At 37.5% G+C, this 12,829-nt stretch overlaps 1 protein-coding gene across 1 annotated transcript; it reads right to left on the bottom strand.

The window, feature by feature from the left end:
* Positions 1-937: 937 nt before the first annotated feature.
* On the bottom strand, positions 938-12,455 carry il13ra1 (interleukin 13 receptor, alpha 1). Its single transcript, XM_066681400.1, has 10 exons — positions 12,194-12,455; positions 10,484-10,617; positions 8,997-9,165; positions 6,918-7,017; positions 6,481-6,656; positions 6,119-6,243; positions 4,295-4,433; positions 3,485-3,584; positions 3,323-3,401; positions 938-2,226 (listed from the first exon to the last, which is right to left on the bottom strand). The coding sequence occupies exons 1-10, from the start codon at positions 12,264-12,266 to the stop codon at positions 2,128-2,130; spliced, it is 1,194 nt and encodes a 397-aa protein (XP_066537497.1). The 5' UTR covers positions 12,267-12,455; the 3' UTR covers positions 938-2,127.
* Between the last annotated feature and the right edge of the window lie 374 nt (positions 12,456-12,829).

Below are 12,829 nucleotides of genomic sequence, written 5' to 3'. Positions count from 1 at the left end.
AGGTTGTGGGTTCGAGTCCCTCTCTGGGTGACTGTCTGTGAGGAGTGTGGTGTGTTCTCCCTGTGTCTGCGTGGGTTTCCTCCAGGTGACTGTGAGGAGTGTGGTGTGTTCTCCCTGTGTCTGCATGGGTTTCTTCCGGGTGACTGTCTGTGAGGAGTGTGGTGTGTTCTCCCTGTGTCTGCGTGGGTTTCCTCCAGGTGCCTGTGAGGAGTGTGGTGTGTTCTCCCTGTGTCTGCGTGGGTTTCCTCCGGGTGACTGTCTGTGAGGAGTGTGGTGTGTTCTCCCTGTCTCCGTGTGGGTTTCCTCCGGGTGACTGTCTGTGAGGAGTTTGGTGTGTTCTCCCTGTGTCTGCGTGGGTTTCCTCTGGATGGCTGTCTGTGATGAGTGTGGTGTGTTCTCCCTGTGTCTGCGTGGGTTTCCTCCGGGTGACCGTCTGTGAGGAGTTTGGTGTGTTCTCCGTGTCTGTGTGGGTTTCCTCCGGGTGCTCCGGTTTCCTCCCATAGTCCAAAAACCCACATTGGTAGGTGGATTGGCGACTTAAAAGTGTCCGTAGGTGTGAGTGTGTGTGTGTCACCCTGTGAATGACTGGTGCTCCCTCCAGGGTGTGTTCCTGGCTTGGCCCAGTGATTCCGGGTAGGCTCTGGATCCACCGCAACCCTGAATTATATAAGCGGTTACAGACGATGAATGACCATAAGAAAACCTGTCCACTGAATCCATCCATTTGAGACTATATTCGTATAATTGTTTTATAAACATCTCCACACTAATATATAAAATAAACTTGATTTTCACTGGTGGGGATCTTTAGTAACATAATATAAATATACATCTAGTAACCTAACATAAATACATGTCTTATTCTACATGCATGTTTCTCAAAAAACACAATCTGAATTTCCTTTTTTTTAAAAAAAAGTTTAATATAGTAGTATGAAAACAAAGTTTCAGAATTTACAATTCACTCTCCAGTTGGTGCCACTCATAATATGCATATATAAAGCTGTGTTTAAAGATTTTAAACACATTGTGTATAAATATATAATTATAAAATAATATATTTATAGAAGTCAACAAACAGTGCAAAAAACCAGGATACAGTCCTTATTCATATAATTTGGTCCTAAAGACACAGTAAAAAAAAGGTTTAACAGTCCTTGAGAAATAGTGACGTAAACAAAACCAGTGATCGTTTTTGGTACTTTAACACAGTTAAACATCATAAGTGGACCTCAGAGATATAGCAATACACAGTATAAAGGTAGCAAAAATGGTCTACAAATTCAGGTTCTAACAGGTATGAATCTGTTCATAGAAAAGTGCACTCTTCCACTAATAGCACAGGCCAGCTGCCAGCTATAAAGTAACACATTAACTGTGCAATTATAAACAAAAATATTTTTCAGATGTGAAACATTCTTGTTTTGCCCTTGAATGCTTAGCTCTGGTGTCGCAAGCATGTAACAGATCTATGCAAATCAAAGAAACCTGGGGTGGATAAATTTAGATTTGTGCTGTCCCACCACATTTCCAGATGTAGTTAACTGTGACATTTCTCTCCAACAAATGAAAATGCAGATCAGACTAAAGTCAACTAAGTATATAAGTCTGTAAACAACCCTCATAATTAATGACTATAGTGATCCTGTTGTGGACACACGTACACACGTGCACACACACACACACACACACACAGCTTGTATAGTTCACATAGAGAAGCAAAAAATCAAACTGGATCGTCTGGAGCTACTGCACACAGTCCCGAGGTCACCAAAACCAGTGCCAAATATGGGCTACAAGGGTATTAAAGCTCCTCACAGCAATATCAACATATAGCATCAAGCCCTTCCAAAAGAGTACAGGCTGTCACTGCTGATAGGGGGGTGACAAAATTCCTATTAAAGTATTTCTATTCCAAAGAACTATTTTAAAAAAATCAAGTGTCAACCAATCTTTGGCCATATAGGGTATCTCAAGGTCAGTTCCCTTGTGGAAAATCACATTGGGAAAAGAAAATGAGACATAAACAGAGCGAAAATAAACACTACCCTAGCTACTCTTGTGAAGTGACTCAATACATTCTAATAGCTTTTATACATCACTCTAAATAGGGACAACAACTTTTTATTATGGTTCAATGTGCAGGAACGTAATTTCAGGCTCCAAGCTGATCTTTTTCTCCACCATGTCTTCAGTAGGTACGTACAGTTTGGCATCTTCTAGGCCCTATGGTACAGGAAGGGACACAAATGTCTTTAAAGCACATCAGCCTCAACAAAAAGCTAAAATCAAGTCCTTTTTGCTTGTTGTGGTACCATTAGTATGAGAGTCAGTTTACAAACTGTATATAGTATCTAAAACTTTGAATAAATTTTGAGGTCTCCTTTTATGAAGTGCTACTCAGACAGCATGCAGATGTGGGAGACTGCTGAAAAGGTTGACGCAATGCTGGCCCACTGTGCCCCGGATATTAAAAACGCTAATTTGGCTCGTGTGTTTTTATTTTATTTGATTTTATTTAGCCTTTACTTCAACCAGGCAAGTAATTACAAACATATTCTTATTCTTAAAATAAGAGCCTGGCAAGTATCAGAAGCTGTTGGATGGAAAAGAAGTACATCAACAACAAAAAGAACAAAAAAAAGTCAGCTTATAATGTCACGTATAATGTGCAATAATTTGTCATTGTACAACGAAATGTGTCTTCCACATTAAACCCATCTGTGGCAACACACACACACAGGGCTGCGAAAGCACACTCAGAGCGGCGGGCAGCCATCCCTGGCACCCGGGGAGCACTTGGAGGTTCAGTGCCTTGTTCAAGTGCAAGCCATGGATATTCCTGCCGGTCCTGGGGCTTTGAACCAGCGACCTTTCGGTACCAAGCCTGATCCTCTAACCATCATCAAAGCAGGTGTGTGTGTCAGTACAAATATTTTTAATGCACTTAAAAACCTCTAACTTTAAAGCCTTCTGAAGTGTATTCCAGTCTTTAGCAGCAGATCACGGAAAAGACAAGGAGCCGAAGTGGTGTTTGTTTTGGGGATTTTCAGTTGGATGGTAGTAGAGGACCTGGTGTTGTACTTAACAGAAACTGGTGGCAACAGGTTTTGTAAGTAAGGTGGAGATTGACCAAGCACTAATTTGTAAACTAGTGTGCACCAGTGTATATTGCGACACAAGTTTAACAACGGCCAGTTAACCAGGGTGTAAAGGGAACATAGTTTAATGTGGTAATTCAGCCTTTTAAATACGGGCCAGAACAGGACTAGAATGATCTTGCAATTTAGGTAGAAATTAAATGAGTAAACATATGAATTACCTTGTCTTTATTCCCATTAAACATATCTTTGAACATCGCTGATGGTTCAGGAATCTTGGGGAAAAGGTAATCCTTGTGTCTGCAAAGAAGAAACATTTAGTCATTTTAAGCAATTAACATTCAAATTACGTCTAAGCACAAATTCCAAATTGTGAATTTTACCTTCGAATGAGAACTAGAGCAACTATAAGACAGCAAGACACGACTATTGGAATGACTATACTTGTCACCTTCAATGACCAATTCAGGTCTCTATTCTCACCTGCAGAAAAAGCATACATGGCATTTAGATATTAACCATCTCAAATACCAGACTTAATATATCCTGAGTTTTAAAATTCATTGATATGATAGACTACAGTGAAATGTATTGTGGAATCAAGCTTTTGGCCTACAGAAAGGGCTTTTCCATTTAAGAAGGTAATCAATAATCATACAATTATACTACTTTGCCAATAATTACATCCAAACTCATTCATTACACACTATCAGAAAGAGGAGGTACAGTAGATTATTGATTACTAAAAGGTACAAACAGTGTAAATGTAACTTTAAAAGATACAACAGTGACTTTAAATAACAGTTTTGTTCCCTAAACATTACATTCTCCTCTCCTTTTTCATTATAGGACTGTGTAAAACAAAATAACTTAATACCTGTCCGAGAGATAAAATGAATGTAGGAATCAATACAATAAAAAAACATTTATAATAGAAAATGGTACATTTATGTTCCTTATAGAATATATACCTGAATATATACTTAAGAATGCCTCCACAGTGACAGCCAGATGTACCATCACAGTGAGAGTTATTTTGACAGTGTATATATCATTCAAGTAAAAAATAAGTGTAGAAATGTAGGAAACAATAAGAAAACAAGAAAATAATTTTAAATCTGACAGGCAAATCACTGTACATCACTGCAATCATAAATGTAACAAAGAATTAAGTGAGCCCATAAAAGGTATACCATAATATTCAGGTAAGCTCATGCTACTGTTTCCTTTTCCACAGTTATACGTTGCTTGTACTTGAACAGTGTAGCGGCAGGCTTCATCATAATCCACACTAGCAGACCAATCATCATCCCCACGAAGATTTTTTGCATCCTAGGCACAAAGATTCACAACCTAAATTGTTACCATTATTTAATATGTACTATTTAACTTTATAATACTGCACATACAATCTATATTTTTGACATAATTCTTATCTATACTCTTTGGAATTAGAATTCTACCTTCAGTTTTTCAGTGACAATGGTTTATAAGATAAATAATACAACCCCAATTCCAATGAAGTTGGGACATTGTGTAAAACATAAATAAAAACAGAATACGATGACTTGCAAATCCTTTTTAACCTATATTCAATTGAATACACTACAAAGCACTACTAGTCAACAAAAGACTGAGAAAGTTGAGGAATGCTCAAAAAACACCTGTTTGGAACATTCCACAGGTGAACAGGTTAATTGGAAACAGGTAGGTGTCATGATTGGGTATAAAGGGAGCTTCCCCAAAGGGCTCAGACGTTCATAAGTAGGGATGGGGTAATGTTCACTACTTTGGGAACAACTGCATGAGCAAATCGTCCAACATTTTAAGAACAACATTTCTCAACGTACAATTGCAAGGAATTTAGGGATTTCATTATCTACAGTCCATAATATCATAGATCCAGAGAATCTGGAGAAATCTCTGAAAGTATTGCAGAATGCCCATGACCTTCGATCCCTCAGATGGCACTGCATTAAAAACTGACATCATTCTGTAACGAATATTACCACATGGGCTCAGGAACACTTCAGAAAACCACTGCCAGTGAACACAGTTCGTCACTCCATCTACAAGTGCAACTTAAAACTCTACCATACAAAGCGAAAGCCATATATCAACAACATCCAGAAACGCCGCCGGCTTCTCTGGGCCCGAGCTCATCTTAGATGGACTGACGCAAAGTGGAAAAGTGTCCTGTGGTCTGACGAGTCCACATTTCAAGGTGTTTTTTAGAAATCATAGGTGCCGTGTTCTCCGGGCCAAAGAGGGAAAGGAGTCCGGATTGTTATCAGCGCAAACTTTAAAAGCCAACATCTCTGATGGTATGGGGGTGTGAAGGCACCATTAATGCTGAAAGGTACATACAAGTTTTGGAGCAACATATGCTGTCATCCAAGCAACGTCTTTTTCAGGGACATCCCTGCTTATTTCAGCAAGACAATGCCAAGCCACATTCTGCACGTGTTACAACAGCGTGGCTTCGTAGTAAAAGAGTGTGGGCACTAGGCTGGCCTGCCTGCAGTCCACATCTGTCTCCCATTGAAAATGTGTGGCACATTATGAAGCGCAAAATACGACAGCAGACTACAAACTGTTGAACAGCTGAAAGAATTCCACCTACAAAGCTTCAATAATTAGTGTCCTCGGGTCCCAAACTCTTACTGAGTGTTGATAAAAGGAAAGGTGATGTAACACAGTGGTAAACATGCCCCGATCCCTACTTTTTTGGAACGTGTTGCAAATGAGGGAATAGTTGCAAAAAAAACAATAAAGTTATCCGTTTGAATATTAAATATCTCGTCTTTGTAGTGTATTCAATTGAATATATGTTGAAAATGATTTTCATCGTATTCTATTTTTATTTATGTTTAACAAAATGTTAAATTGTGTTATTATGTTTTATATTGTGTGCTTTGTTTTGTATTTCCACCTGGAGTTGATATGTTTTTATATGCCACTATGTTCTGTATGTAAACAATGATATAAATGACTCCACCCCAACAGAGAAATCTTACCTCGTCACATTTTCTGTACAAATACTCGTAATTCCAACAATGTTTATTAAACCCTGGTGGACTGGACTGAAAACGAAGAAGTGTTCCATTCCTAGTAATACGAATTTTTGGAGGCATTATTTTCACTGTGAGAGAGAAATAGAGAGAGAGAGAAAGAGGAGAGAGTTATTTTTATATATGACCTTTGAAATAAGTCTGTAAGATTATAACAACTTTCAAATGATTGCAAATGTGTTAATGCAGACACAGCATTTAGGTTATGTACTCTATATACACATGAATGCCAATAAAATGATAACAACAGTTAACTTATATAAATAGAAAAAATAGACAAAGAGAGGGTTAAATAGAAAAACACCTACCAAAATTACTTATTTTCCGTATAAAGTTGCTCTGAATGGGCAAACCCTTGAGAGTTCCATTAACAATAAAGAAGGTGTCACCTTCTAAAAACTTTTCATCGTGTAGGTAGCAGCCTGTCCTTGTGGATCCAGTATCATTATAAGAGACACATGGCTTTAAGTTTGTTGGGTTAGTTCTATGAAAGAAAGAGTAAAAAGAAGTTTAAGTGGGCGTGTGATATGAAAGTAACTGGCATCAACTGCCAACAAAATGAAAATGTCTGACACAGGCAAAAATTCCCAACCAGGAAAAAGAGTTTAAAAGATATACAATAAGACAAGAAAAACGGGTCTGGAAAAAAAAGGAAGAGAGTATTAAAAGTAAAAAAAACAAATGCACATTAAATAACAAGAAGGAACAAGGAGGAAAGATCATTAATTTTTTCAAGCATTCTGACCCGTAGAAGAGCTGGAGATTAGAGGCATTGCTGATTATGGTCCAGGTACAGTTCATCTTCTTATCAGAGTAATAAACACAAGTGAAGTCTTTCACTACACCTGTAAAAGTGTTCAGAGTTAAATACAGGCTTGTGTGTTTTATAGTGTACAAGTGAAATTATACAGTACAAAGATGTCACTGACACAGAGCACTTCATAGCGCCCCGTGTGGAGCATTTTCTAAAATGAGTTAGTGCAAGTGGGTGAGTAACCAGCCAATTCTATGACAACCATGTAGTACATCTCAAACAACAAGGAATCAAAGCAGCTGTTAAATTAGCTCTGACTTGCCAAAGGCATCATGAACTCTACATCAACTGAAGATGTTCTATGGTGTCTGAAATAAACGTTAGCACGCAAAACCATTTGTAGACCGACTGTGTTCCAGTACATCTCACAGATGTTTGGGGAACTTTGGGGAATTTTGGGGCCTGGGAAAGACCACAACCACTTCATCGTATTCCAAAATCTTATGTAAACACAGCACAGTGTGGCAGGGCACATTATCTTGGTAAAAGTGATCATTGCCACTGGGGAACTCCAGGGAGTACAATATCTGCACTGGTGCTGAGACAGGTAGTAAGCATCCAAGGCCCATCACTGACAGCATATTATGAAGCAGCTGTTCATAATTCTTTATCCTTCTTTGCCTTGTGTAGCAGCAGTTCAACAAAGTTGGATCATTTCTTTTTGGGTCGATGCTGTATTAATATTAAGAACCTTTTGCCTCTTATTCATCCAGCAAACATTTTGCCCCACTACTAAAATGAGCCAGTGGAGTAAACGGAATTGACCGTCATGTTTGTAGAACCTCATTTGGTTTATTATGTGGAATAACACTATGCCTTTAAAGAATTATCCATTTAAGATGTCAAGATTAATGTCATTAGGCTATGCGCACAAAAACAGCAACAATTATGCACAAACTCCATTTCCAAAGATGGAGGGACATCATAAAACCAGAATGCAATGATGTGTAAATTTGGCAACATTTCAGTGAAATGATTGGGTTACAAAAAGAGCAGAAGTAAAATGGAAGAGAATTTCACCAGTCTGTGAGACAAATAGTGCAACAATTCAAGAATCGTGTTGCTCAACCTAAAGTGGGACCATATTTTATATCATTAAAAGATTTGTATAGAGTCCAGGGAAGTCTGTTTGCAATGAACAAGGCCCAAAACCAATGTTAGCTAGCAGTGGTCTTTGGGCCTTAAGGTTGCACCGAATTACAAAGAGTTTCTATAAGGCAAATCATGTCATGGGTTCAGAAACGTGTCTCAAAACCACTGTCTTTGAACACAGTTCACAGTATGCTGCATCCATCCATCCACAAATGCAAGTTAAAATTCACAAAAACAAAGCAGAAACTCCACTGCCTTCTCTGGACCCGAGCTCACTTAAAATGATCTGAGGCAACGTAGGAAAGCTCACAGTTCAAAAGACAACATCCACGATGGTTTGGGGTGGATTTGTGCATAAGGGTGACATAAGAAGGGAAAACATTTTACTTTCAAAACTATAGCAACTGATCTTCTCAGTTCCCAAATGTTCACAGTGTTGTTAAAAGAAGAGGTGATACAACACCAATACATGTTCAAAATGTCATGCATTCTGAATACTGTTCGTTATGCCTCAGATGTACAGCAGCAGGAAAAACTGATGTAGATTGTAATATTGGAAACAATTTTCTTAAAAATTATATTTAAAACATAAATAAATAATAATAATAAAAAATATGTGCATGGCCCTGTATATAAGCTTATATTTTGTATGTCACAAATAAATCAAAATGTTAGAGGAGGACAGGAAACATTTGGTTAGAAACATGCCTGTGCTAATGTAGCCAAGTTACATTTATATTTAGGCATTGCATTTAGTAAACAACCTTCGTTAAGATGACAATTAATGTGATACTAAATTCAAGAAGCAAACAACACAGCGGCAAACTAACAATACGCCACATTCAGCATATATGCACCTACAAATGTGTGGCATGCAGGAAGTGAGAATACATTTCCAGTGTTAGTTTTAGTAATTACCTTGAGGTCGAGAGAGGTCCTTTAGTAATGATTTGCTCTGAGTCTTGTTCCCGCATTTATCGGGAATTGTAGTTATGCTGACACACACTTCATTCACATCAGTGTACCACCAGTGATTGACATTTTTAACTCGCCATTTTTCCACCGCCGCTGCATTGGGAGGGCATTTCTTTTTTGAGAGATACAATAAAGTTGGGTTAAAAGAGATCTACAAATGAAACACAAATGCACTCAACTACATTTTCAACAAGCAAACAAAAATAAAAAAAATAGTTTTCAGTTAGCTTTAGCAAATTAATAAAGCTCATCCCATTACATACAGATCGTCTTGAAGCATTGTATATTTATTTATTAATTTCCATAAATTATCCTTTGTACATCACCAGTGGATTTGAACGAATTTAATATTAATTATTAATTAATTAATTAATTAATTAATTAATTAAGTGAAGATTATGATTATCAGCTTCAAATCAAAGGGAAAAACAAAATATTGCATTATGTGATCAGTACATTACAGACATTTTATAAAGTCCCTCAATTTTCACAGGCTCAAACGTAGGCAGTTGACTGATAAGCAGTTCCATGTCCAGGTGCAGCCTGTTTCACAAGAACCATAAAAGGTCTAGAGCTGATTACAGTCACTGAATTTGCATGAGGAAACTGTTCTTGAGAGTTCTCAATATGAGGCCCAAGTGCATGTGAGGGAAGGTCTCTTTAGGCCAAAATAAACAAACTATTGGAGAGATTGGAACTGGTGAGCTCAGCAACACCAAAAAGACTGGAAGACCATGGAAGACAAGTGGATTACAGAATTCTTAAGAAAAACCCTGATGATATATAGTCAAGGCAATAAAACAGAAGAAGACACAATGTATTATTGTCAGAGTCTGCAAACAAGAGATGTCTTCATGAATATAAACACAGAGGGTATTCCTCTATGAATGAATATCAGTATTTATTGGTTTTTATTGGTTCCCGGCTTCAGGAAGTATGCAAAATATTATTTATATTTTAAGTTTTGTTATTTGGTCCTAAACATTTTTGGGTGTAATTACTAAAAATGGTTAATTCAGTACGTGTGTTGCTTTGAATTAAACCTGAACGTGTACACTTATATCACACCTTGATGCCTTTGTTTAAATTATACATTAATACACTTCTATGCTACCCACAAATAATTTGGGTGGCATTTGTTTCCATGTCATAAATGTACTCTACCCCAGGGTAAAACTAGAGGCAGCAGACAAGTTTAGGCTGTTCAGCTATTTCTGTGGTAAGGAGGAATTTATGACTAGCTGATGTGCACACATGGTATTCTTCAAAATAACTTACAAATGTATCCATCTGCTTATCTGCAAACCCTTCCCTTTTATATTAGCTTTAATGACCTTAGAGGAAACGTAACAAATTACAAATCCATTTTATGTCAGCTATTAAAAGGTATCAAGAAACCTAAACTTTGTTTCAAAACACTAAATATTTACCTCTGAATAAAAATGTATCTCGTAGAGCACTGTACAATCTGCTTCTAAACCAGATGGTTTGTTCCAATTTGTTGTCACTGAGAAACGCTTGGTGCTCCATGATAGAGTCAGATTTTCTGGCTGAGGGAGTTCATCTGCAACAAAGTAAGAATATGTAACATAAAACAACATGCAGCCAGACAATTAAAAATACAATTTTCTTAAATCAGCAATTTTCTTAATAATAATCAGTGTGTCAGTAATTGTCTAGAGCAGTGGTTCTCACACTGTTGTACGCATACCACTGGTGGTACATAAAGCAGCAAGTAGTGGTACACCAAATGACCTTGAAAAATATACTCGTGTTACCCAACATTTTCTGGGAAGGGAACACAATCGCCCAGTTTTTTGAGAAATTCAGCAAAGGCATACATGGGAAACCTGGATTTCATTACAAAAAAGCAGAATGAAAAAAATAAAAACGAGCAGATACCAAGCATGAGAAATACTCTGGAACCCGGAAAGTCTAATTCCAGAGGCAAAAAGAAAGAGAAACAAAGCGAGAATTCTGTACACATGAAAACAATATAGAAGAAAATGCTCAGCTGAAGGAAAGCGCGGCCATTCTTTGCATCATTAGAATTGAATTAAATTGAAGCACAACAGATATTAAATTAATTTCTACTCATTTTTATTTCTTTCAAAACATTTATTTCCCATAAATTTGTTCTCATAAATGTATACTTGTGTTCAACACATTCACTTTTGGTTTAGTTATTTGTATCCCCTCTATAATTTTAAAGAATTATCTTTAATTTTGTTTAAAGCATTCAAATAAGAAAAGCAACAAATTCAAGCAAGATTTAGCCTTATGCCCCTGGAACAGAGGAAGAACCATACGCGCACATGTTTCTGTGGTAAGACTCGTAGGTGGTTCTAGGAGGTTTTGTTTTGATAATGGGTGGTACTTGAACTAAAATTTTTGAGAACCAATGATCTAGAGAGTTAAGGGATATGAAAAATTGGGCAAACAGCATTGTCTCCTTCCTCAGTCCATGGCTGAACAGACTTTGAGCATGGCACCTAAACCCATGATCCATGGGAATTGGGATTATTGCCCGCTAATGCTGCTTTTCATACAGACTTGTAACAGAGCTAAAATATTCCAGCACCCGGCACAGTCATTCATTTACCTTTAGCTGAATAAAAATAAAGCAGGGAAATGCCCTATGAGCAACTAGTCATCTCCATTTCCTCTATTCTATAGTTGGGTCACATAAGGCCAGTGCTGTGCCCTACCACAGAAAGGTCACCTCTGCCCCTTGAAATGTTTTCAGTCTATACTGGTTGTATTGTTTGGTTTTAAAGTAATTTAAAAAAATAAAAACAACAATTTCGTAATTATAAAAAGCAGGGTTATCACAATTCAGAAAAAGATATACAATATAGATAAAAACGACGGGTTTTTCCTGGGAAAGTGGTGACAAATCCAGGTTAACGTCACTGATTTCTAAGAACCAAAGAGAATAGGCACATTCCCATCCACCTCAGATTCCCGCCCATTTTCCGACAAAACCCCGCCTCCACGAGCACTGAGTTTACAGCTGAAGTTTTGTAATAACATGGGAGGGAAAAAAAGGTCCACAGACTCTGTTCCACGGAAAGATGTTGTCGTGAGCTTCCAACGACATATAGATAAGTTTAAAGTGAAAAACTAGATTAAAATCTTACCTGGCACAGCGTCCGTTAAAAAGACGAGAGAGAAACAGATTATAAAATGAAAGTCCCAGTATCCGAAAATCATCGTGGTTTTCTTGGAAAAGAAACCACACAACTAGTTTGATAGACTCGGGAAAGTTAGTTTTCCTGAAAAAAAAAAGCGCCTAGGTTTCTCTTTAACAACGTGTTTTAATACGCTTTGTCCATAATACCGTATCGGAGTCCGTTAAAAACAAAATGGGAACGCTGTCAGAAAGGGAACGAGCCACACATCTCAGACACTAGCTGCAAACTGAAAGCAGTCTGCCACAAAACTTTGGGCTTTTAACACGGGAGGGAGGGAGGAGGAACCGTTGAAGTTTTACAAAGCAATGACTTTCAGGAAATGTACACTCGGACTTTATTCACGAATAGTTAGCTGAAGCTTGCTGACGAAAGGCAAAGGAGTTCTGTAAAGCCTAGGTTTGGTGTTTTTTCTGGAAGGTATCATCTCAGAAGAAAATAGAGACTTTATATTTATTTGCAAATTCAATTTTCATCTTTCAAACTGCATGTTAACCAAATGTGTTCAGTTCACATATTATAAATGCTCATTTGGACAACACGCCACAAACAAACAAATAAATAAAACTAAATAAATAAAAGTAC

The sequence above is a fragment of the Hoplias malabaricus genome, chromosome 9 (genome assembly GCF_029633855.1).
Source record: "Hoplias malabaricus isolate fHopMal1 chromosome 9, fHopMal1.hap1, whole genome shotgun sequence".
Lineage (NCBI taxonomy): Eukaryota > Metazoa > Chordata > Actinopteri > Characiformes > Erythrinidae > Hoplias > Hoplias malabaricus.
This window is presented reverse-complemented; position numbering and strand designations above follow the sequence as displayed.